General features: G+C 41.4%; 1 protein-coding gene across 2 annotated transcripts; it reads right to left on the bottom strand.

The window, feature by feature from the left end:
- Positions 1-6,178: 6,178 nt before the first annotated feature.
- LOC124034517 (annexin A1-like) lies at positions 6,179-26,206 on the bottom strand. Of its 2 annotated transcripts, none has more exons than XM_046347821.1 (13): positions 26,167-26,206; positions 25,157-25,228; positions 24,654-24,744; positions 23,946-24,040; positions 23,645-23,758; positions 19,298-19,388; positions 19,130-19,209; positions 18,995-19,051; positions 18,786-18,879; positions 8,029-8,124; positions 7,583-7,641; positions 7,170-7,292; positions 6,179-6,567 (listed from the first exon to the last, which is right to left on the bottom strand). In XM_046347821.1, exons 1-13 carry the CDS (start codon positions 26,167-26,169, stop codon positions 6,508-6,510), a joined length of 1,035 nt encoding a protein of 344 aa, XP_046203777.1. In that variant the 5' UTR covers positions 26,170-26,206; the 3' UTR covers positions 6,179-6,507. The 2 variants fall into 2 exon arrangements, with proteins under 2 accessions (XP_046203777.1, XP_046203778.1); XM_046347822.1 differs by lacking the exon at positions 26,167-26,206 and adding an exon at positions 26,006-26,128.
- Between the last annotated feature and the right edge of the window lie 929 nt (positions 26,207-27,135).

Genomic DNA, 27,135 nt, shown 5'->3' with positions numbered 1-27,135 from the left:
TCCAAATTGTCTGAATTTGACTGTGTATATATTTTTCATTCTAAAAAAACTTATGTTTATTATTAGTATAATTTTTTGCAATTTAGCCTGTAGCCTGTCTATGAAAGTTATAATTTGATAATCACCCACCGAGAATGTACAACCTCAGACCATGTCATAAGTTACATTTACAACACTGTAAAACACAGACATTGTGTAATACAAATTAGATTAATCTCACTCTAGAATTTAGATGTAATTATTTGTATTAGGTCTGTAATATTCATATGTGTAAGCATACTGAATTGTAAACAGATGCATTTTACCGCCATATCATACTGTGCTATGATTGGTTAAGACCACCCAAATGGTTAGATCATGGTCAGTTTGATCCTGGTTTGCGAGACGTGAACATGCCAGTTATAGCTAGCTAATACAGAGCTACGTTAAGAAATATCTTGTAGTCCTTCATTTTATTATTTTGTACAACGTGTGCAAAACAAGACAGGGTCTACAGTAGCAAGACGTAATTTGGAAGGATGGTCACGTAAGACTACAATTACATGTAGGCCATTCTTGAAGACAGAGTAGAATACACGTTTTGAACAAACAACTGACTTCTTAATCTTACTAACATAAGCCTAATTCAAATTCCAACATAAAACTATGGAACCATCTCAGAGGCAAAAAATGTACGAACATTTGTGTTTGTTCGGACCTGGGTGGTCTAATCAATAACACATTGCTAACCATGTAAGTAAAATACATTCAAACTTGTGAATTTCAAAACAGTAGGCCTACATTCTCACGGTCATGGAGGAATTCCGTGTCATGAACCACAGATATAGTAGGCTACTAATAACAGTTTTGATTAGGCCTAAACAGAGAAAGATGTGTGAGTCTTGATTAAACTGAAAAACCCTTGTGGTTTGCTGGAAAAAAATAATGTCCATTGTGGTATGGGTCAGATTGACCCACACAGTTTCAACACACTCAAGAAGAGTCAAAGAATCGCGTAAAAACAGCCAATACTTTATTTTGTCTTGTCAGACCTTTCAGAAATAAGAAATTACAGGAATATTTGATTAAAAAAACTAAATATTACATTTTTTGTAAAAAAATATTTCCTTTCTCACAAACAAGCATTTTCTGGAGCTCATTTTTGAATGTCTGCCAGAGATCTGCTGTTCTTACACTGAGAAGGAGAAGTTTGGGAAAGCTTCCTTTCTCCCAAAGGTAATGATAAAAGTGCAACCAGAACCAGTAAATAAAAAACAAACATCAAAGACACTTGTTTATTTTGGGCCTGTGCAAATATCTAGACAGATGAAAGCCTCCGGGTCAAAATGACCCACAACATCATGTTTGTATACAAAATCTACACAGACATTTCACAATCAAATCAAATGTATTTATATAGCCCTTCTTACATCAGCTGATATCTCAAAGTGCTGTACAGAAACCCAGCCTAAAACCCCAAACAGCAAGCAATGCAGGACTAGAAGCACGGTGCCTATGGAAAAACTCCCTAGAAAGGCCAGAACCTAGGAAGAAACCTAGAGAGGAACCAGGCTAGTCCTCTTCTGGCTGTGCCAGGTGGAGATTATAACAGAACATGGCCAAGATGTTCAAAGATGACCAGCAGGGTCAAATAATAATAATCACAGTGGTTGTCGAGGGTGCAACAGGTCAGCATCTCAGGAGTAAATGACATTTGGCTTTTCATAGCCGATCATTCAGAGTATCTCTACTGCTCCTGCTGTCTCTAGAGAGTTGAAAACAGCAGGTCTGGGACAGGTAGCACGTCCGGTGAACAGGTCAGGTTTCCATAGCCGCAGGCAGAACAGTTGAAAGAAAGAATACTTAAATTCACACAGGACACCGGGTAAGACAGGAGAAATACTCCAGATATAACAGACTGACCCTAGCCCCCCGAAACATAAACTGCTGCAGCATAAATACTGGAGGCTGAGACAGAAGAGGTCGGGAGACACTGTGGCCCCATCCGACAATACCCCCAGACAGGGCAAAACAGGCAGGATATAACCCCACCCACTTTGCCAAAGCACAGCCCCCACACCACTAGAGATATATCTTCAACCACCAACTTACCATCCTGAGACAAGGCCGAGTATAGCCCACAAAGATCTCCGCCAAGGCACAACCCAAGTGGGGCGTCAAAGTAATTCATAGCGCTTTATTATGAAGTAGACTACTGAGGTATTTAAGAAATAAGTTGTTTCATCTAACATGCATGATTATAGATATTTTCATGTGTAACCTAATCCAGTGAATGTAAAGAATTTTGGGTTGACAATTAGACTAAAGTTGCTATATTTCACAGACAAAATATAACTTTTTTTTTAAAAGTCAGGGTTGGGTAGGTTACGTTTAAAATGTAATCTGTTAGTTACTAGTTACATGTCTAAAATTACATTCAGTAACGTAACTTTTGGATTACATAAACTCAGTAACGTAATCTGATTACTTTGTTACTTTTTTATTATTTCACCCATAAAACAAGAAAAAAAAGATGACCAATTAAACAACATTTATTGCAGGATGTTTGAGCCACATTAAAAGACATCACAAAACATTGTGACACAAATGTATTTAAGCCCTCTATACCTGCCTCTAGCCTTCATCCTTCATCCTGATCTTGTCCATTTATATAGATTAATTAATAAGAATTTGTTCTTAATTGACTTGCATAGTTAAATAAAGGTTAAAAAAAATAATGTACACCTGTCTAAAAATGTGGGCACAAACACAATGTGTAGGACAAAGGATACATGTTAAAACTAGTCATATTTGTTCTTAACTGACTTGCCTAGTTAAATAAAGGTTAAATAAATAAATAAGTACGGGCTTAAGTAACACAGCAGCATGGATGATGCTAAACACTTATCCCAAGAGACACCAGTACAAAAATAAAAATGTATGCACCCACTACTGTAAGTCGTTCTGGATAAGAGCGTCAGAGAAATAACAACAATTTGAAATAGAAATATGAAGAAAACAGTGTAATCACACATTTAGTCCACCAAGTAGTTAAAAAAAAAGTTTAAGCAAAAACAAGTGCTGTTTTGTGCAATAAACCCAAATATCAGACATGGCATTTCAGTAGGCCTATTCTGAAGCTAGCCTACTCAGATGATTGAAGGCAGAAATTGCTTTTGTATTGTAGCAAGAGGAGATGCTCTAGATGAGCATCAGACATCCTGTTTCACAGATTGATAAACAGGTTTCCACCATAGCTGAAAAGGCGCTCAACTGGGGCACAGGAGGGCAGTGTCGTGTTGTACTTCAGAAACAAGTTCCGGACTGTAGGGAACAATTTCAAGGAGTCCAAAGACTTGTCTTTGAGGAACTTCCTCACCTCATCCTCTGCAATGCCACTGGCCCTTGTCGTTGCAACTCTGAACACCAAAACAATGTCTTCTGAGTCATCAGACTTATTCTGTGCTCCCTCATCAACCTTTTCAGAGTGTGTTCTCCATAGAAGCTGCTTCTTGAACTAATGTGCTCCACATCTCTCTCTTTCAAGGGTTGAGCGGTATTTTCTCTGAGAGCTTAGACTTCAAGCTTAGTATTGTTGGGATAAGAAAGCCAGGAAAACACTTATCTCCCTGAAGAAGATCAATAGAGGATGTGAGTGGCTGTAGGACTGTACAAGCTAAAGAATCTGACTTCCTCTCCAAGGTCTCCTCCTCGATCCAGTGTCATGTCATAACGATGAAGCTTCCGGTATGGGCAGACCAGATATCTGCTGTGGTGCAGACGGATTTTACAGTCTGGAGTTTGGTAGAGAGAGCTTCTTTCATGGAGTCAAATTCCTATTCAATTCATTCCATCAAACTTTTTCTGCACAGCTTGCAGAATGAAGGCACCTCTACTAGTGAAAAGGGTTGCATATCGTCTATGATTAAGTCAAATACCAGGTGATTAACCTGGCTTTGTGAGGTGTGTGGTCCTCTTGGTTGTAGTTTTGCCTGTTTCAATAATGTACAAGGGGTCTTTTTGGCCATTGTAGATGGCTGTGCATCTCTGCACTCCTCCATGTCATCTGGCTGAATTTTTCTGCTCAGGGTCTTCCATTGAGTGTTATGCATCCTCTGAAAAGTGATTACATTTAGTTATAACTTTGCCACTACAGTAGAAGTAAAATAACAGTGGAGTGAGCACCTTGTTATTGTGTTAATTAAGGATTGTACTTTTATCCAACGTTTGTCCACCCTCTTGAAACATATGTTTCACTTTCTATAGCCTACCCAGGTCTAAAAAACACAGGGCTGGGGTTGGAACATGTAACCACTCACACATGGACAAAGTTGTGGATGCAAGGATGTCTATGGTGGTTCATATTGTTTATCTAGAAATACTCAAATAAAAAAACAATGGAGTATTATACTTTTAGTTACGGACACTCTTACTGACAGTTGTGGCTGCTTTGTGTGATGTATTGTTGTCTCTACCTTCTTGCCCCTTGTGCTGTTGTCTGTGCCCAATTATGTTTGTACCATGTTGTGCTGCTGCCATGTTGTTGTCATGTTGTGTTGCTACCATGCTGTGTGTCTTGTGTTGCTGCCATGCTATGTTGATGTCTTAGGTCTCTCTTTAGGTAGTGTTGTCTCTCTTGTCGTGATCTGTGTTTTCTCCTATATATTTTTAAATCCCAGCCCCCTTCCCCGCAGGAGGCAGTTTGCCTTGTGGTAGGCCTTCATTGTAAATAATCATTTGTTCTTAACTGACTTGCCTAGTTAAATAAAGGTTACATTATCTTTTTTTTTTTAAATACCAGCATTTACTTGGGTTGAAAAAACAATTGAACAGCAGGCAAACTGCAGCGTGTCTAAATTGATTTGGGTGAAACCATAGCTAGTTAGCTAGCTAACTAACCCTGACAGTAAACACCCTATGCTGGGTTACGGGGTGTAACTAGCTTTCAAAATGTTTTTCAAACTTTTGATTTAGCTAGCTAGGCTATGTAGCCCAGTGAATCTTACCCAACTATCTACAACTGATTTCTTAGTTCAAATAGATTTAATTTGCAAAATTGTTAACAAATTAGCACAATAGCATACTTGCTATGATATCTTGCTAACGTTAAGTGAGCAGCATACCACATAGTGTAGGAGAGTTGGCAAGCAAATTAGCTAACAGACTAGTTAACTAGTAATCTGACTAACTAGTCAGCTAATGCTCTCTGAAATCCCCGATATATGCTGTAAGACTGGGAAGACAACCTGTCTGTCTCTAAAGAGTAGTTAGCTAAGAAAGCTAACGCGCCACACCTGCCAATCGTCATCCTTACCTCCAAGTGTTTCTTCAGGTTTGCGGTCGAGTCAATGGATGTCGATAGCAGCTTTCACCATGTGCAAACAGTTTGCACTGAACCGTTACATTCCTTTTCTTCTTTGAACACATTATTTGAAACGCCATCCAAAAATGCACTGGGTGTGCACGCCAGATCCTTTTCTTTTGTGACCATGTATGTTGCTCAGGCGGGAAGATCAAATTAACAGTTTTTCGCAGTTTAATCAAGACACAAACAAGCATCTTTCTCCGTTTAGGCCTAATCAAAACGGTTATCAGTAGCTAATATCTGCGGTTCATGACACTGCATTCCTCCATGACCGTGAGAATGTAGACCTACTGTTGAAATGTCGTTTTTCTCTCATGATTAACATTGCGTTACTGATTAGACTCCCGGGTCTGAACACATATTTTCGTAACCTTTTGCCTCTTTTTTTGAATACAGGTTTTTCCTCATTGAGTTAAAAATCTATTTCTCAAAGGAGACCTGGTTCGATAGTTAATTAGGCTTATGTCTATAAGGTGTCTTCTACTTTTCGGTCTTCCTCAAGAATGGCTTTATATTTAACTAGTCTCACGGGACCATCCTTCCAAAGCCGGTCATGCTACTTACTGTAGGCCTAATACACATATGTCTATCGAAATTCTAGTGAGCTGGATCTTAATTTGTGTTACACACCTAATTTGTGTTACACACCATGTCTGTGTTTTACAATGTTGTAAATGTAACTCGTGACATGGTTCATTCTCGATGGGTTATTATCAAATTATAACTTTTCATAGATAGCATTATTTTTGTATTATTTTGTAGCCTAATTATTAACATGCAATGTTGCATAGAATGAAAAATATATACACAAACAAATTCAACAGACAATATGGATCCAGATAAAATGCTTTATTTTCACAAAGGACCAGTTATCCAACCAGGGTACACTGCCACTATATTCTTGGTGTGTGATATTGCACTATGGATCACCAAGTCTGCTGAAGCTAGGCTAAATTATACAATGCTGCTTAACATGCGAACTGTGCTTATCGCTGTTAGCATGTAGTGAAAATACATCAGGACTGCCATTTCAAATAGTTGTCATGAAACATATTTGGCAAGAGCATTTGAGGCATTGGAGGGGAATGTTTCATGTACATTATTCTCCATTGGCACTCATGCACTGTGGTAGACATTGTCTCCTGGTGAGATAAGAGAGAAAGTTAGTTGTCACTTCCACACAGGGCCAGTAAGATCTTCTCATAGTCTCCATTGGTGTCATCCTAAGGGGGTAAGAGAGAGCACAGAGTTACTCTACAAAATATAAATAATGTTTAGACACCATATTATAAACTGGGTGGTTCAATCCCTGCATGCTGATTGGCTGACGGCTGTGATATACCATAGGTATGACAAAATAGTTATTTTTACTGTCCTAATTACGTTGGTAAAGAGTTTATAGCAATATGGCAGCTTCGGGGTTTGTGATATATGGCCAATATACCACGGCTAAGAGCTGTGTCCAGGCAATCCGCGTTGCGCGTAAGAACTGCCCTTAGCCATTGTATATTGGCCATATACCACACACCCTCAGGCCATATTGCTTAAATATAACATATTTTGACAATTATTTTCAGATTGCATATTTCTCCATTTCACACATGGTCAGTCTTCTATCCTATCTCAGATTGGACTCAGAAATCAGAATATGTCATACAATGTGATGTCATTAAAACTCTGATTAAGCCTAGTCCTGGGTTTAATCTCATTCTCAATGGAGGATTTGTTGAAAAAGCTTTAAGGTCTAGTACTATGCTTACTCTGGGTTTGTGAAAACAGTTCCTTATCTTTTATTGCCACTTTGGCAGTAGAGATGTTTGCTCACCAGAATGTCCTGGTAGAGGGTTTTCCCAAACGTCTTCTTGTACTCCTGTTTGATCCGGGCCATGTCCACTTCAGAACGGCTCACCATGACACGGGTCAGAATCTTGGTCCTGGTTCCTTTACCCTGGGGTATGGCACAGGCACACAAACTGAAGATTTATAACCAGATAGTGCAAGGTCCTTGAACCGAGATATATTTGTGCTGTCTTATATAGTATATGTGCATAAACGTTTTCTCTAGTTCTTCTGTAGATTGTCAACTCTTAAAACTGAGACGTATTCATTAGGTAAAAAATGGACAGAAACAGGTAGGGAATACCTTGATGTGTCCAATAAGAATTTTTTGCTTTAAAAATATGTTTGTTTGTCTAGTACATAAAACGCACTGTAAGTATGTTTAACTGTAAAACAGACCTTCATGGCCAAGTTGAGTCTCTCAGCAAAGAAAGCAGGCTTGCTTCCAGCACATTTCACTGAAAGACAGATATCAAAACCAGTCAGATGACATCATAGAGCAGCATAGACAAGAGGCAGCATTCCCCAAAGCTGTCGCAAGGGTATTGGAATGGCCATGAGGTGACCATTGCATTGCAGGAGTTGTGGTATAGTGAATTTGCCTTGGATAATGTGCCATCCCATCTATTTAAAACGTTATTATTTTAGTCTTGAGAGATAAAATGTTAATTTGCTCACAGCGTGGCCTTTTCTGCATGAGGAAAATGAAGGACATAGTGTAATGTTATAGGACTGATGCCCAGTGAAGAGTGTGATACAGCAGAAGACATGGATTGAGGGTGATGCACAGATTATATAAAATACATTGGAACATTATAGGCTTGGTCCTGGCAGTGACATCTCACCTACGGCAGTCAGACAGTTTTCAATGTCTCCCTTCAGTTCCAGGTCGATAGCCTTTGTCACATCCACCTTACTGTACTTGGAGTACTTCTCAAACGCTGAGAGAGAGAGAGAAGGAAAAGAATGATGTACTTGAAACACTCACACAGTATCAAGTCATGTGTGGTTGCACATACAGTGCATGAAAAATGGAAAACCACACGCACATCTATATTTGAGTAGCATTTGTGGTGCGTTGACAAACATTTTGCCCGACTTCAGTGTCTAACTGATGACAAAAACAAAGAACACTAATGTAACAATGTAATTAACAGGTGGTGAGAAAATAAAGTGTTTGTGTACTTAAATAATAATTTGGTGAGTGCTTAGATTTGTCCTTATTCGCACATGTACAAGTGAATATTAGATGCATGAGTGACTTGAAAATGTATTTTTTGCACATCCCAAATCTGAGACAACTTCTCTCTGTGTGGGTGGAGACGGGATTCAAGAAGTTTGGTTCCTTCTTCACAGTAGGGATGTTAGATTGTTATTATTTCTTCAGAAATGCCTTTGTGAACATTCATGTGCCTTAATAACAAATGTGTATATTTTCTGTAAAATATGACTACGTCTGAAACATGTTTAATTACAAGCCTAGTTTAGCCAAGGACAAAGCACTGAGCTACACTGGAGCTACGAATTCCAGTAGGCCTATCTAAAATTGATCTTTGTGGTTAACTTGTTTAAGCGAAAGATGGACAATTGAGCCCGCTCTGTGGTTGTCGCATTAATTATGCAAGGGATTTAAAAAAAAAAAACTGAACACAGAATTCCAGCAGCCGAACAGTGCTACACTGGGGCGTCACAAAAGCAGTTGATTGTTTTTTACATTAGTGTCTAGTTTGAGAAACTTACGCCTCAAGTCCTCAACTGGCAGCTTCATGAAACAGTACCCGCAAAACACCATTCTCAACAGCAAGGAAGGGACTCCGGGATGCTGGCCATCTCAGCATAGTTCCGCTGTCCAGTGTCTGTTCTTTTGCCAATCTTTTCTTTTGATTGGCCAGTCTGAGATATGGCTCTTTCTTTGGAACTCTGCCTAGAAGAACAGCATCCCGAGTCGCCTCTTCGCGATTGACGTTGAGACCGGTGTTTTGCGGGTACTATTTAATGAAGCTGCCAGTTGAAGACTTGTGAGGCGTCAGTGTCTAGTTTGAGAAACACTAATGTACTTGGCCTCTTGCTCAATTGTGCACCCGGGCCTCCCACTCTTCCTATTCTGGTTAGAGCCAGTTTTCGCTGTTCTGTGAAGGGAGTAGTACATTGCATTGTGCGAGATCTTCAGTTTCTTGGCAATTTCTCATATGGAATAGCCTTCATTTCACAGAACAAGAATAGACTGACGAGTTTCAAGTCGCTCTGGATAAGAGCGTCTGCTAAATGACTTAAATGTAAATGTCTTTGTTTCTGGCCATTTTGAGCCTGTAATCAAACCCACATATGCTGATGCTCCAGATATTCAACTTGTCTAAATAAGGACAGTTTTATTGCTTCTTTATATCAGCACAACAGTTTCCAGCTGTGCGAACTTAATTGCAAAAGGGTTTTCGAATGATCAATTAGCCTTTTTAAATTATAAATTAAAATGCAAAGTTCAATTGGAACACAGGAGTGATGGTTGCTGATAATGGGCCTCTGTACTACTATGTAGATATTCCTTAAAAAATATATGTATATATAAAATTTAAAAGAAATCTGTTTCCAGCTACAATAGTCATTTAAAACATTAACAATGGTCTACGCTGTATTTCTGATCAATTTGATGTTATTTTAAATGGACAAAGACTCAACAACCGACATGTTCCAGGCATGTGACTAACAGAAATGGAATAATGTGTCCCTGAACAAAGGAGGGGGGATCAAAATCAAAAGTCATTATCTGGTGTGGCCATCAGCTGCATTAAGTACTGCAGTGCAGTACTCATGGGCAGCACCAGATTTGCCAGTTCTTGCTGTGAGATGTTACCCCACTCTTCACACCAAGGCACCTGCAAGTTTCCAGACATTTCTGGGGGAAAAAAAAAAAAAAAAAAAAAAAAAAATCGCCCTAGCCCTCATCCAACAGGTCCCATAGGTGCTCAATGGGATTGAGATCCGGGCTCGTCGCTGGCCATGGCAGAAAACTGACATTCCTGTCTTGCAGGAAATGACGCACAGAACAAGCAGTATGGCTGGTGGCATTGTCATGCTGGAGGGTCATGTCAGGATGAGTCTGCAGGAAGGGTACCACTTGAGGAACGAGGATGTTTTTCCTGTAACGCACAGCGATGAGATAGCTCGTTGTCATTGCAGGCACAGTCCGATGATGCTGTGACACACCGCCCCAGACCATGACGGACCCTCCACTTCCAAATCGATCCCGCTCCAGAGTACAGGCCTCGGGGTAATGCTCATTCCTTCGGTGATAAACACGAACCGACCATCACCCCTGGTGAAACAAAACTGCAAATTGTCAGTGAAGAGCACTTTTTGCCAGTCCTGTCTGGTGCAGCGACGGTGGGTTTGTGCCCATAGACGACGTAGTTGCCGGCGATGTCTGGTGAGGACCTGCCTTACAACAGGCCTATAAGCCCTCAGTCCAGCCTCTCTCAGCATATTGAGGACAGTCTGAGCACCGATGGAGGGATTGTGCATTTCTGGTGTAACTCGGGCAGTTGTTGTTGCATGTACCTGCCCGCAAGTGTAAGGTTTGGATGTACCGATCCTGTGCAAGTGTTGTTACACATGGTCTGCCACCGCAAGGACGATCAGCTGTACATCCTGTAACATTGTCTTAGGCATCTCACAGTACGTACATTACAATTTATTGCCCTGGCCACATCTGCAGTCCTCATGCCTCCTTGCAGCATGCCTAAGGCACATTCACGCAGATGAGCAGGGACCCCGGACATCTTTCTTTTGGTGCTTTTCAGAGTCCGTAGAAAGGCCTCTTTAGTGTCCTAAGTTTTCATAACTGTGACCTTAATTGCCTATCATCTGTAAACTGTTAGTGTCTTAACGACCATTACGCAGCTGCATGGTTATTAATTGTTTATGGTTCATTGAACAAGCATGGGAAACAGTGTTTAAACCCTTTACAATATAAAGATCTGTGAAGTTATTTGGATTTTTACAAGGTGTGTGTGTGAAATATATATACAGTTGAAGTCGGAAGTTCACATACACTTAGGTTGGATTCATTAAAACTTGTTTAACCACTCAACAAATGTATTATTAACTAACTATAGTTTTGGCAAGTTGGTTACGACATCTACTTTGTGCTTGACAAGTAATTCTTCCAATAATTGTTTATATAAAGATGATTTCACTGTATCACAATTCCAGTGGGTCAGAAGTGTACATACACTAAGTTGACTGTGCATTTAAACTGCTTGGAAAATTCCAGAAAATGACATCATGGCTTTAGAAGCTTCTGATAGGCTAATTGACATCATTGGAGTCAATTGGAGGTGTACCTGTGGATGTATTTCAAGGCCTACATTCAAACGCAGTGCCTCTTTGCTTGACATCATGGGGAAATCAAAAGAGACTCAGCCAAGACCTCAGAAAATTATAGACCTCCACAATTCTGGTTCATCCTTGGGAGCAATTTCCAAATACCTGAAGGTACCTCATTCATCTGTACAAACAATAGTACGCAAGTATAAACATGGGACCACGCAGCAGTCATACCACTCAGGAAGGAGATGCGTTGTCTCCTAGAGATTAATGTACTTTGGTACGAAAAGTGCAAATTAGTCCCAAAACAACAGTAAAGGACCTTGTGAAGATGCTGGAGGAAACAGGTATAAAAGTATCTATATCCACAGTAAAACAAGTCCTATAATTGACATAACCTGAACGGCAGCTCAGCAAGGAAGTAGCCACTGCTCCAAAACCACCATAAAGAAGCCAGACTACAGTTTGCAACTGTACATGGGGACAAAAATCGTACTTTTTGGAGAAATGTCCTCTGGACTGATGAAACAAAAATAGAACTGTTTGGCCATAACGGCCAATGTTATGTTTGGAGGAAAACGGGGAAGGCTTGCAAGCCAAAGAACACCATCCCAACCATGAAGCACGGGGGTGGCAGCATCATGTGGGGGTGCTTTGCTGCAGGAGGGACTGGTGCACTTCACAAAATAGATGGCATCATGAGGAAGGAAATTTATATGAACATATTGAAGCAACATCTCAAGACATTAGTAAGGAAGTTAAAGCTTGGTCGCAAATGGGTCTTCCAAATGGACAATGACCCCAAGCATACTTACAAAGTTGTGGGAAAATGGCTTAAGGACAACAAAGTCAAGGTATTGGAGTGGCCACCACAAAGCCCTGACCTCAATCCTATATAAAATGTGTGGGCAGAACTGAAAAAGTGTGTGTGAGCAAGGAGGCCTACAAACCTGACTCAGTTACACCAGCTGTCAGGAGGAACGGGCCAAAATTCACCCAACTTATTATAGGAGGCTTGTGGAAGGCTACCCAAAATTTGACCCAAGTTAAACAATTTAAAGGCAATGCTACCAAATACTAATAGAGTGTCTAAACTTCTGACCAACTGGGAATGTGATGAAAGAAATAAAAGCTGAAATAAATTGCTCAACTATTATTCTGAGATTTCACAATCTTAAAATAAAGTGGTGATCCTAACTGACATAAAACAGGGAATTTGTACTAGGATTAAAATGTCAGGAATTGTGAAAAACTGAGTTCAAATATATTTGGCTAAGGTGTATGTATACTACCAACTTCAACTGTATACATACAGAAAGTATTCACCCCCTTGGAATTGTTATTTTTTGTTGCCTTACAACCTGGAATGAAAATAGATTTTTTGTGAGGGGGGGGGGGTGGTTTATATCATTTGATTTACACAACATATTGCAAAACAAGACAAAATTAATGAAAACTTGAGCGTGCATAACTAGTCACCCCCCAAAGTCAATACTTTGTAGAGCCACCTTTTGCAGCGATTACAACTGCAAGTCTCTTGGGATATGTCTCTATAAGCTTGGCACATCTAGCCACTGGGATTTTGCCGATTCTTCAAGGCAAAACTGCTCCAGCTCCTTCAAGTTGGATGGGTTCCTGCTGGTGTACAGCAATCTTTAAGTCATTCCACAGATTCTCAATTGGATTGAGGTCTGGGCTTTGACTAGGCCATTCCAAGACATTTAAATGTTTCCCCTTAAACCAATTGAGTGTTGCTTTAGCAGTACACGTAGGATAATTGTCCTGCTGGAAGGTGAACCTCCATCCCAGTCGCAAATCTCTGGAAGAAGGAAAGAGGTTTGCCTCAAGAATTTACATGCGTTTAGAGCCATCCATCATTCCTTCAATTCTGACCAGTTTCCCAGTCCCTGCCGACAAAAAACATTCCCACAGCATGATGCTGCCACCACTATGCTTCACTGTGGGGATGGTGTTCCTCGGGGTGATGAGGTGTTGAGTGTGTGCCAGACATAGCATTTTCCACAATGGCCAAAAAGCTCAATTTTAGTCTCATCTGACCAGAGTACCTTCTTCCATATGTGTGGGTGTCCCCCACATGCCTTTTGGGCGAACACCAAACGTGTTTGCTTATTTCTTTCTTTAAGCAATGGCTTTTTTCCTGGCCATTCTTCCGTTAAGCCCAGCTCTGTGGAGTGTACGGCTTAAAGTGGTCCTATGGACAGATACACCAATCTCCGCTGTAGAGCTTTGAAGCTCTTTGTTGCCTCTCTGACTAATGCCCTCCTTGCCTGGTCCGTGAGTTTTGGTGGATGGTCCTCCCTTGGCAGGTTTGTTGTGGTGCCTAATTCTTTCCATTACAAAATAAAAAATAATAATCAAATCAAATAAATGGTGCTCCGTGGAATGTTCAAAATTTCAGATATTTCTTTTATAACCAAACCCTGATCTGTACTTCTCCACAACTTTGTCCCTGATCTGTTTGGAGAGCTCATTGGTCTTCATGGTGCCCCTTGCTTCGTGGTGTTGCAGACTCTGGGGCCTTTCAGAACAGGTGTTTATATACTGAGATCATGTGACAGATCATGTGACACTTAAATAAAGTCCACCTGTGTGCAATCTAATTTATTAAGTGACTTCTGAAGATAATCGTTTGCACCAGATCTTTATTTAGGGGCTTCATAGCAAAGGGGGTGAATACATATACATGCACCACTTTTACATTTATAATTAATTATAATTATATATTTTTTTCATTTCACTTCACCAATTTTGACTATTGTGTGTCCATTACATGAAATCCAAATAAAAATCTATTTAAATTACAGGTTGTAATGCAAATCTCTTATCTTTATATTGTAATGAAAGTGTATATTATATATATCAACACATACACTTTCACCGACCCCCCTCAGCTCCCAGCTGTGCCCTGGAAACCATTTGTGAATTGATTGCCCCCCCATCTAGCTTCAGAGTTTGTTCTGCTAGGTGACCTAAACTGGGATATGCTTAACACCCCGGCAGTCCTACAATCTAAGCTAGATGCCCTCAATCTCACACAAATCATCAAAGAACCCACCAGGTACAACCCTAACTCTGTAAGCAAGGGCACCCTCATAGACGTCATCCTGACCAACTGGCCCTCCAAATACACCTCCGCTGTCTTCAACCAGGATCTCAGCGACCACTGCCTCATTGCCTGTATCCGCTACGGTGCCGCAGTCAAACGACCACCCCTTATCACTGTCAAACGCTCCCTAAAACACTTCTGTGAGCAGGCCTTTCTAATCGACCTGGCCCAGATATCCTGGAAGGACATTGACCTCATCCCGTCAGTTGAGGATGCCTGGTCATTCTTTAAGAGTAACTTCCTCACCATTTTAGATAAGCATGCTCCGTTCAAAAAAATGCAGAACTAAGAACAGATACAGCCCTTGGTTCACTCCAGACCTGACTGCCCTCGACCAGCACAAAAACATCCTGTGGCGGACTGCAATAGCATCAAACAGTCCCCGCGATATGCAACTGTTCAGGGAAGTCAGGAACCAATACACGCAGTCAGTCAGGAAAGCTAAGGCCAGCTTCTTCAGGCAGAAGTTTGCATCCTGTAGCTCCAACTCCAAAAAGTTCTGGGACACTGTGAAGTCCATGGAGAACAAAAGCACCTCCTCCCAGCTCCCCACTGCACTGAGGCTAGGGAACACGGTCACCACCGACAAATCCATGATTATCGAAAACTTCAACAAGCATTTCTCAACGGCTGGCCATGCCTTCCGCCTGGCTACTCCTACCTCGGCCAACAGCCCCGGCCCCCCCACAGCTCCTCGCCCAAGCCTCTCCAGGTTCTCCTTTACCCAAATCCAGATGTTCTGAAAGAGCTGCAAAACCTGGACCCGTATAAATCAGCTGGGCTTGACAATCTGGACCCTCTATTTCTGAAACTATCCGCCGCCATTGTCGCAACCCCTATTACCAGCCTGTTCAAACTCTCTTTCATATCGTCTGAGATCCCCAAGGACTGGAAAGCTGCCGCAGTCATCCCCCTCTTCAAAGGGGGTGACACCCTGGACCGAAACTGTTACAGACCTATATCCATCCTGCCCTGCCTATCTAAGGTCTTCGAAAGCCAAGTCAACAAACAGGTGACTGACCATCTCGAATCCCACCGTACCTTCTCCGCCATCGTACCTTCACCGCCATCGATAAAAGACAGTACTGTGCAGCAGTCTTCATCAACCTTGCCAAGGCTTTCGACTCTGTCAATCACCATATTCTTATCGGCAGACTCAGTAGCCTCGGTTTTTCGGATGACTGCCTTGCCTGGTTCACCAATTACTTTGCAGACAGAGTTCAGTGTGTCAAATCGGAGGGCATGTTGTCCGGTCCTCTGGCAGTCTCTATGGGGGTGCCACAGGGTTCGATTCTCGGGCCGACTCTTTTCTCTGTATATATCAATGATGTTGCTCTTGCTGCGGGCGATTCCCTGATCCACCTCTACGCAGACGACAACATTGTATACACTTTCGGCCCGTCATTGGACACTGTGCTATCTAACCTCCAATCGAGCTTCAATGCCATACAACACTCCTTCCGTGGCCTCCAACTGCTCTTAAACGCTATTAAAACCAAATGCATGCTTTTGCAACCGATCGCTGCCTGCACCCGCATGCCCGACTAGCATCACCACACTGGATGGCTCCGACCTTGAATATGTGGACACCTATAAGTACCTAAGTGTCTGGCTAGACTGCAAACTCTCCTTCCAGACCCATATCAAACATCTCCAATCGAAAATCAAATCAAGAATCTGCTTTCTATTCCGCAACAAAGCCTCCTTCACTCACGCTGCCAAGCTTACCCTAGTAAAACTGACTATCCTACCGATCCTCGACTTCGGCGACGTCATCTACAAAATTGCTTCCAACACTCTACTCAGCAAACTGGATGCAGTTTATCACAGTGCCATCCGTTTTGTCACTAAAGCACCTTATACTACCCACCACTGCGACTTGTATGCTCTAGTCGGCTGGCCCTCGCTACATATTCGTCGCCAGACCCACTGGCTTCAGGTCATCTACAAGGCCATGCTAGGCAAAGCTCCGCCTTATCTCAGCTCACTGGTCACGATGGCAACACCCATCCGTAGCACGCGCTCCAGCAGGTGTATCTCATTGATCATCCCTAAAGCCAACACCTCATTCGGCCGCCTTTCGTTCCAGTACTCTGCTGCCTGTGACTGGAACGAATTGCAAAAATCGCTGAAGTTGGAGACTTATCTCCCTCACCAACTTCAAACATCAGCTAGCTGAGCAGCTAACCGATCGCTGCAGCTGTACATAATCTATTGGTAAATAGCACACCTATTTTCACCTACCTCATCCCCACAGTTTTTATTCATTTACTTTTCTGCTCTTTTGCACACCAATATCTCTACCTGTACATGATCATTTATCACTCCAGTGTTAATCTGCAATATTGTAATTATTCGCCTACCTCCTCATGCCTTTTGCACACATTGTATATAGACTCCCCTTTTTTTCTCTGTGTTATTGACTTGTTAATTGTTTACTCCATGTGTAACGCTGTGTTGTCTGTTCACACTGCCATGCTTTATCTTGGCCAGGTCGCAGTTGCAAATGAGAACCTGTTCTCAACTAGCCTACCTGGTTAAATAAAGGTGAAAAAAAATAATAAAAATAATAAAAAATTAGATATAAAGATAGAGGTTCAGTGCATTCGGAAAGTATTCCTACCCCTTGACTTTTTCATTGTTACATTACAGCCTTACAACCTAAAAATACAAATTCAGAATTATCACATTTACATAAGTATTCAGACCCTTCACTCTGTACTTTGTCGTCTACTTGGGTATGACGCTACAAGCATGGCACATCTGTATTCCAGGGGTTTCTCCCATTCTTCTCTGCAGATCCTCTCAAGCTGTCAGGTTGGATGTGGCGCTGCACAGTTACTTTCAGGTCTCTCCAGAGATGTTTGATCGGATTCAATTCCGGGCTCTGGCTGGGCCACTCAAGGACATTCAGAGACTTGTTGTGAAGCCACTCCTGCATTGTCTTGGTTGTGTGCTTAAGGTTGTTGGCCTGCTGGAAGGTGAACCTTCGCCCCAGTCTGAGGTCCTGTGTGCTCGAGAGCAAGTTTTCGTCAACGATCTCTCTATACCTTGCTCCTTTCATGTTTCCCTCGATCCTGACTAGTCTTCTAGTCCCTGCTGCTGAAAAACATCCCCACAGCATGAAGCTGCCAACACTATGCTTCTCCGTAGGGACGGTGCCAGGTTTACTCCAGACGTGACGCTTGGCATTCAGGCCAAAGAGTTCAAAGTTTCTCATGATCTGAAAGTCTTCAGGTGCCATTTGGCAAACTACAAGCTCACTGACATGTGCCTTTTACTGAGGAGTAGCTTCCGTCTGGCCACTATCATAAAGGCTTGATTGGTGGAGTGCTGCAGAGATGGTTCTCCCATCTCCACAGAGGAACTCTGGAGCTCTGTCAGAGTGACCACCGGGTTCTTGGTCAACTCCCTGACCAAGGCCCTCCTCCCCAGATTGCTCAGTTTGGCCGGGCGGCCAGCTCTAGGAAAAGTCTTGTTGGTTCCAAACTTCTTCCACTTAAGAATGCCACTCTTGGGAACCTTCAACCCTACAGAAATGCTTTGGTACCCTTCCCCAGATCTGTGCCTCGACACAAGCCTGTCTCAGAGCTCTACGGACAATTCCTTCGACCTCATGGCTTGGTTTTTGCTCTGAAATGCACTGTCAAATGTGGGACCTTAAATAGACAGGTTGTGTACCTTTCCAAATTATGTCCAATTAATTTACCACTGGTGGACTCCAATCAAGTTGTAGAAACAGCTCAAGGATGATCAATGGGAACAAGATGCACCGGAGCTCAATTTCAAATTCTTATGCAAATATGGTACTTCTGTTTTATATTTTTAATACATTTGCAAAATTGTCTTAAAACCGGTTTTCACTTTGTCATTATGGGGTATTGTGTGTAGATTGATGAGCTAAAATGTTTTAACTAATTTGAGTAAGGCTGTAACGTAACAAAATTCCAGAAAAAGTCAAGGGGTCTGAATACTTTCTGAATGCACTGTATATATGGAAAAATAAATAACGACATATTTTGGTCGACAAAGATTTTCTTGTTGTTGGGGACACCCCTAGTGGTTTTAAAAGTTGATCAAATTTCAAAGCAGCATAACTTTCCATGTTTCGATTAGACTTAAGCTCACAGAGCTGTGCCGTCACATATTCACCTTGGCGGAGTTGAGAAGCACTTCTGGTGGTCAGAATGTCTATGAAGACAGAGCAGTCTGTTCCCTTCCTCTTCTCTCCAGCCTCATACAAGGCCTATGGACCGATAGAGTAGGCACAGGCATCACATACGGGAATCGCATTACACATTGACTTCTTAAATTCTCTCATATATACAGACAAACACACTCCCTCTCTCTTTTCTCCATACCCTGGCATCACTGTCAGCAAGTTCCTGGTTCACCATGGTGTCCTCATTCCTGGTAGCCTACAGTATGTGAGGGGGGGGTTTATTGTTCCAAACTATTCATCCGAAGTTAAACAATAACACACACCACACACACACCTTGCAGAGCGAGAGCAGAGCATTCCTGAAGTCTCCACCTGTGTCAGACTTGATGTCATTCTCCAGCTCCTTTTTGTATTCTAGCAAGAAAAAAGCCATGATTATTGACATGTAACTATCACATCACGTACAGGACATTTACATATTGCAGACAAACATATTACACACCTTCCTTATAGACCTTCTTTATCTCTTTGATCTCTTTATTGGTCCTGGAGGCCAGAATCTCAATCAGAGTATCCTCATCTGTGCCCAATCCCTGAGAGAAATAGGTGAGAGGGTTAAAGGGTCAACTAGGACAAAAGGGTCACATCAGTCATAAAGCTGAGACAAACGAGTCCAGGATGGGATGACACAAACACAAAGAGCAGGGACATGTTAATTATGCCTCGAACGGAACAAAACAGGCAAACAGGGGGGTATTTCACTTACAAGTCTATCACTATACCACCAGACACCACACTGCTAGCATATAATGTTCTAAAAACAAAATGTTTCCTAGAGCTTGGTGAGAGCATGGTTGTCCTATGGTTATTTTGCATACAACCTTCCGGGAATGCAGGATAGTTGCTTGGCTTCATTCTCAGCACATTTAAGGAACTTGAGATAATATATACACACACACACATATGAATTATTCTTCATTACCTTAACATTTACTAAAACCACAAGAAAACATTAGAAATGTTCAAAAGAACATTATAGAGCTAATTTAGGCCAAATTGAGAACTGCAAAAGTGTTGCTACTGCTCTCAACAAAATTACTGCCCTGAATTTAGCAGGCGCTATCGACAAAGATCAGTGGGAAAAGGTTGTGACGGACTACTTTCTGCACACAGTCCGTGTGAACCGGAGTGACTTGAGAACAGGACAAACAAGTGTTCATCCATGTATACGGGTAAGAGTCTAGCTTCATTTTCAGGTATTATACATTTCTAATTTAGTCAGAAATTAGTTGTTTCCATTTTAAGTTAAAGCGTACTGTTAGCTAGCTTGCGGAAGTTAGCTAGCTAGACAGCCAGCAACCTAACGTTAGGTGGATGATCTGCAATCCATTTCCATTGCTAGTTATAATCTAATGTTAGCTAGCTAACATTGAACCTAGTTGGTTCGCTTTAGCTACCTGAATATTCAAACTACACCATTTCATGCATGGTGGCTAGCTACAACAATCCATTTGTACTGCAGTTATGGGTTGGGATTATGGTTTATTGTTCAGCTACCTACCTGTCTAAACAGAAGACTCAACTTCGCCAGAAGTTGACATACCCCATCAAGTTAGCCAGCTGTGTCTGGGGGTGATTATGGTGATCTATTGTATTTCATGAATATGTGTACGTGTCTAGACAATAGTGACCCATCCACTTAGTTTGATGTGGCTGGGTTGGTGGTTATAGCATTTCTTTCACATGAACCATCAATTTAGACAATATTTGTATAACCATTTCACCGTTCCGTTTACACCTTTATCCTGTACAGGTGACAAATACATTTTGATTTAATATACTGTGTATTTACCAGAAACGGCAATATGAAGAACAGGACCTGCAAAGTCAGATTAGGATATAGGCCAAGGACTAGAGTGTATTTTTACTACTATTTTTGATACTACTTTCAGCACTTTTAGTATTGAAATCTTTGGATGTTTACTTTCTTACTCACTGTGTTTAGCATATGGCGTCATGTGAATCCTTAAAGAGATGGGTGGGGCTTAAGAGGGTGTGAACGATGCTGAATGGGTGTAGACAAAGAAGAGCTCTAATAGGTGTACCAAAAAATTCAAGAACCATTTTCTCAAAGCAGAAATACTTTCCAATTGTTCTTTAATTGCAGTGTATGATATACCACTGTAGCTCTGAGTCTGTACTTTTACTATCCAATGTAAAAAACAATTTAAAATGTTGACACAAGACTGAATTGAGGTGGTGGGTCACAAATATAGTTTCCATAACCATTAATATTTTCAGCCGTTTGAAACTTAACGGTAAGCATAGAGAAAGTGCACATAGAACAGATCTACTGCTTCTTAGAGACTTGCTTTCAACGAGAAAGAAATGTGAGGTATATATATCTGTCAATGTGAATTTGGTCGGGTCACCCAAAAAGTTAGTTACACAATGAAACTTTAAATGTATTCAAATGTATTAATTGGCCACACCTGATCTTAATGAGCGCTTATTTTCCTTTGAAATGGTGTTTGTTTGAATAGACTAAAATGAACCGCTTTGTACATGTTAAAAAGATATGGTAATTAACTAATTCTATGGATAGAGAACGGAAGATTTTAGGTTCGAATCAGACTGACTCCATGACACAATTAAAAAATAAGTGTTTGCATGATTAATAATGCCTTAGCAAATTAAGTTCCATATGTCCTGTGATTAGAGTTAACGCAAACTAAGTTAGCAGTGTTATTATACTTAACAAAAATACAACACAAATTCAACAATTTTACAGAGTTACAGTTAATATAAGGAAATCAGTCAAATTAAATAAATTCATTAGGGCTGAATCTATGGATTTCACATGACTGGGAATACAGATATGTAGTTGTTGTTCACAGATACCTTACAAAAAAGGTAAGGGCGTGAATCAGATAACCAGTCAGTATCTGTTGTGTCCACTATTTGCCTCATGCAGCACAACATCTACTTCACAGAGTTGATCAGGCTGTTGATTGTGACCTGTGGAATGTTGTCCCAGTCCTCTTCAATGGCGGTTCAGAGTTGCTGGATATTGACGGGAACTGGAACATGCTATCATACAAGTCAATCCAGAGCATCGCAAATTTGCTCAATGGTCTGGTGTCTGGTGAATATGCAGGCCGTGGAAGAACTGGGACATTTTCAGCTTCCAGGAATTGTGTACAGATCCTTGCGACATGGGGCTGTGCATTATAATGTTGAAGCATGGCAGCGGATGAATGGCACAACAATGGGCTTCAGGATCTCGTCATTTTAACTCTGTGCATTCAAATGACCATTGATAAAATGCAATTGTGTTCGTTGTCCGTCGCTTACACCTGCCCATACCATAACCCCACCATAGGGCACTCTGTTCACAACATCGACATCAACAAAACGCTCACTCACACGTCTGTCATCTGCCCAGTACAGTTTCAACCTGGATTAATCCGTGAAGAGCACACTTCTCCAGCGTGCCAGTGGCCATCGAAGGTGAGCATTTTCCCCCTGAAGTCAGTTACGACACCGAACTGCAGTCAGGCCAAGACAATGGTGAGGACGAGGAGCACACAGATGAGCTTCCCAGAGACGGTTTCTGAATGTTTGTGCAGGAATTCCTCGGTTGTGCAAACCCAGAGTTTCATCAGCTGTCTGGGTGGCTGGTCTCAGACAATCACGCAGATGAAGAAGCCTGATGGAGGTCGAGGGCTGGCATGGTTACACATGGTCTGCGGTTGCGAGGCCAGTTGTAAAATCTGCCAAATTCTCCAAGACAACGTTGGAAGCGGCTTATGGTAGAGAAATGAACATTAAATTATCTGGCAACAACTCTGGTGGGCATTCTTGCAATCAGCAAACCAACTGCATGCTCCCTCAAAACTTGAGACCTGTGGCATTGTGTTGTGTGACAAAAAGGCACATTTTAGAGAGGCCTTTTCTTGTCCCCAGCACAAGGTGCACCTGTGTAATGATAATGCGGTTTAATCAGTTTATTGATGTGCCACACCTGTCAGGTGGATTACCTGGGGAAAGGAGAAATGCTCACTAACAGGGAATTTGTTCCAAAAATCTGAAATAAATAACCTGGGGGGGAGGCTTCAGCTCAATGAAACAGAGACCAACACTTTACATGTTGCATTTATATTTCTGTTCAGTATAACAAAAGTTTAATTGAAACATGTTCACAGAACATTATTAAATTACCTTTAAATAACCTATAATTTCCTTTCTTAGAACATTAATAAAACCTCCCAGGAAAACTTTAAAGGGACAATAGGAACCTCCCTGCAACCATTTTACCAGTCAGGAAACGTATGGCTTAGTTACCAGAACCAATGGGAAACCAAAAACATACGTTCCCACAACTTCCTAGAAACCAAATGTGCTAGCTGGGATCACACACACTGCACATGCACAGACTTGTGTATCGTGAAACCAAAAGTATAGTAGGTACTCATCACCCCTTTTCTTACAGTCTCCTCACATATTAAAACAGCTCCACCCATTGTATAAAGAAGACAGAAAGTACCACACATTTTAAAAGTCCCACCGTTATTACACAACACTATAATAAAGCAGAATGAGTCACTATGGGTAGGGTGTCAGGAAGTGGGTGGGTCTGACTAAACAGCAGAACAAGAATACAGGATGATGTCATCCCAGCGTCCTCTTTAGAAGGTAATCATTACTCTATAATTATTTGTATTATATCTGTTACCGTCTCTAGGCCACCCGAACGGAGGGAAAGATACACATTTGTTTGTATTCTAAGTAGTATTGTATATTCTTAGTAGTAGTGAGTGACTGAGTGAGTGACTGAGTGAGTGTGTACCTTCATGGCCAGTTTGAGCTGTTGGGCATCATATTGGGCTGGCGTTTTGAGCAGTGCCAGAACCACATCCTCCAGCTCTCCATTTAGGGCCGACTTCAGGGCAGTCTCCAGAGGCTGCAGATAGAGGGTTGATACACACTTCCACAGTCATACACAAGTGTGTTTAAGCTTTCCAGGTGCACCAGGTGGCTGGAGTTTGCACGTTTTGCATCGTTCCATTGATCCTGAAGTGCGAATTCCACCCACGAGCCGCCATCCGCACATGCTAAACCAAACGCACCTAGTGGGTGTCCCGTCTTACCTTGCCACTAGCCTTTTGGTAGCTAGCTTTGATCTGCTGTCTCTGGGCGTTGCTCCTCTTCACCAGCACATCAATGATGGTGTTCTCATCTACACCTACGTCACAGAGACAAGATGGAAGGACTTGTTCAATAGATGCATGCGTCGGTGTGGCCAGAAGGTGTGCGTTATGATTCTGAACGGTCAGATAGCTAGCATCAAATGACAAAAAGTTGGTCATGTAGGGAATCGTGGGTGTCTTGCTTCGTCTTGTTTAATATTTTTATTGATACCATGTCTTGTTTTGACTAATGTCCTGTCTATGCTAATATGGCAAAAAAAATGTGCTAGATACCTAACCAACAACTTCAGATGAAGTATAGCCAATCCCATCTGTTTTGCCAAATAAGTAAATAAGTAAACTCGTCGGTTTTGTTGCTAAACAGCCAACCAGTCTCTAGGAAACACCATTGCCTAGCCTAATCCATGAGCCCTTATCCATTTTTTAAACTAACACAAAAAACATCTGTGTGGCCCCAGGCGTACGGTGAGAAATCTTTGACTACTCCCCTGCAAAAGACAATAGAAACAGACATGTACACACATGCTCACATTCCCTCTCAGAATGTCCCCCAATGCTGTCTCATGTTACACACGGAGTGAGTTCTATTCACCTAAGCTTCTGTGCTATGAAACACATTCAAACATCATTGGTGTGTGACAACCTCACCTTTGGCCTTGATGGCCTTATCCAAGATGCCTGCATCCCCATCGGCACTGAAATGCGGGTATGGAATCACAGTGCCCTGATTGAGTAAGGTCTGAGACAGAGAACAATTTCACTTAGCTGCCATGCAGTGAATCAATGGATACCTTCACAAAAATGTAGAGAATAATTAAGAAGCAAAGGGAGAAACATTCCATTCAAGGAATAGGGATAGAGTGGGAAAGGGAAGGAATTGTGCATTTTTGGTTTCTAATGGTTCTGAACCGAAGGGCTCCACCTAATAAATTCCTTCTATGAATCACAAGATAAGTATGGTCAACCATCTCTCCTCCCATGACTCGGTCTCAGACTGACCCTCTTTCTTTACCCTCAACATCCATCACTTTTGCTCTCACTCTGTTCTCCCCCATCCCCTCCTCTCTATCTGGCTAGAAATGTACAAACACAGCCTGGCAAATATTTGCAGATTCAAGGCTATTCCTCAAGCAAGTGGAACAGAACCCTACCATGTCATCGGGCATGCCCAGATAGACGGTCTGCTCCAGGAAGGCTGCAATGAAGGACATGGTGGAACAGGTCTGCAGAGAGAAACAGGGGGATTCAGTAATAACCACAGTACAGTATTAATAATATCCTCTATATTGACACCAAAGTCTATTGCATTTCTAAAATAATTATAGTTTAAAAGCTAATTCTTTGATGCCAGAATATGCTACCGTACCAGTACCAGACCATGCATATATTTTGTCAAACTGTATTTCATGGATTCATCCCCAACACGAAAGTAAACAATGTCTCTGCCTGATAGGCTGCCGCTTATATAGGCTAATCATCATTCCATAGAATACAATTATATGCCTACAACAACTGTATAGAAATGTGTTTATGAGGCTGTACAGCTTATGTATGTCACTGCAGAACAAACTGCCCCCATCTATCGCACAATGTTCGCACAAAAATCTGGTGATGACCCGCGCCTAACTGGAATCATGTAGAACTCACTCAAAACTTTAACAGTTTCGTCACTTTTACTCTGTTAGTACACAATGCTTTTCAATACATAACATTATCTGCTCACTCATGTAAATGTAACCGTTACAGAAAATAAGGAATCAAAATCATTCTGAAATGTTACCACTACGCCACAGCCACACTGGCTACCAGATCGGAGCGACAAAGAAACAGGGAAGTTAGTTTCCCATCTAAACACGTTTTCAACGTCCCGAAAAAGGAGAGTTCCCAAATGCAAAATATAATGGTTCATGACAACAACAAATTATTGCTATCTATGATTGGAAGTCGAGGTGCTCAATTTCCTGCAGAAGGTATATTGAATCAAAAATTGGATATCTTACCAGCTGGCCACAGGTAGTGACTGTGAAACTTTCTCAGACTGAGATTGCAGGGGGGTTGGGAATTTGCACAACCATGTATATATATATATATATATATATATATATACACGAAAAACCCCACCTACGGTAGCAACGGTGCAACCCACACTCGCAATACGTACCATTGGACAGGCACTACTGGTTGCAAGACTGCGTAAACGTTTCCATGCCGCGCAATAGAGTCGTCAGTAAATTAATAGCAGCCATTTCGAAAAAACTGATAGTCCTGACACAATTTGGTTAAATGAAAACAGATGTGGATTGTTCAGTAAAGTTCCTTCTTGTGTCGATGTGAACAAATTCAATATTTAATGTAGACACTATACATTGAAGTAAAATGTGATTTCTTAGCCTATGGAAATTGTGCTTCGATCTGGGGTTAATAATACCGGTAAGCCAAAAGGTGTTCCCTTGATTTTTAAATGAATGATATTTAGCCATTGAGTCTTGAAGAATATAACCTATAAATACTTCATGACCTGCGTTACCCATCAGAGCCCAATATATGAACTTGTTTTACTACATTGTTTGTAATATTTGTTATTTATTGTAAACAAACACTGTAAAGCAGGGTCCCCAACTGGTGGCCGGGTGGTTATGAGCAAACATAAGAGTGTAAAAACAGCAGGAAATAAAGCTCCAAGTGACTCTTATTTAAGAAATCTGTTCCTGAGTATTCCCACGCATCATAGAGAGACACGTGAACAAATATAAGCAAGGTTTGAAATGATTCAGTTTTTGTCAAACATGATCTGTTTGGACTTGTGGTCAATTTGCAGTCTACGTTCTGGCCCCCCGACCATCCGCTCAAGAAAAAAATCAGCCATGGCTTAATCTAGTTGATGATCCCTGCTGTAAAGCTTTAAAACATGATTAAACTATCAATTTTATCTCATGTATAATCTAATGTATAATCCTCCTTTGAGGCTGGTGGTAAAGAGTGCCTCAAGGGTGTGGTTTACTAGCTACCTCCTGTGGTTAAGGCCACAAGTTTGCGAGCTGATGCTACCTGTAAGTTGCCTGCCAAGCTTGTGCCTGCCTCTGTCAATGTTTTTTTAAGAGTTACCTACATATTTGTTTGTTTTGATACA

This window comes from Oncorhynchus gorbuscha, linkage group LG04 (assembly GCF_021184085.1).
Source record: "Oncorhynchus gorbuscha isolate QuinsamMale2020 ecotype Even-year linkage group LG04, OgorEven_v1.0, whole genome shotgun sequence".
Lineage (NCBI taxonomy): Eukaryota > Metazoa > Chordata > Actinopteri > Salmoniformes > Salmonidae > Oncorhynchus > Oncorhynchus gorbuscha.
The sequence above is the reverse complement of the archived record's forward strand: the minus strand, read 5'-3'. Positions and strand labels throughout refer to the sequence as shown.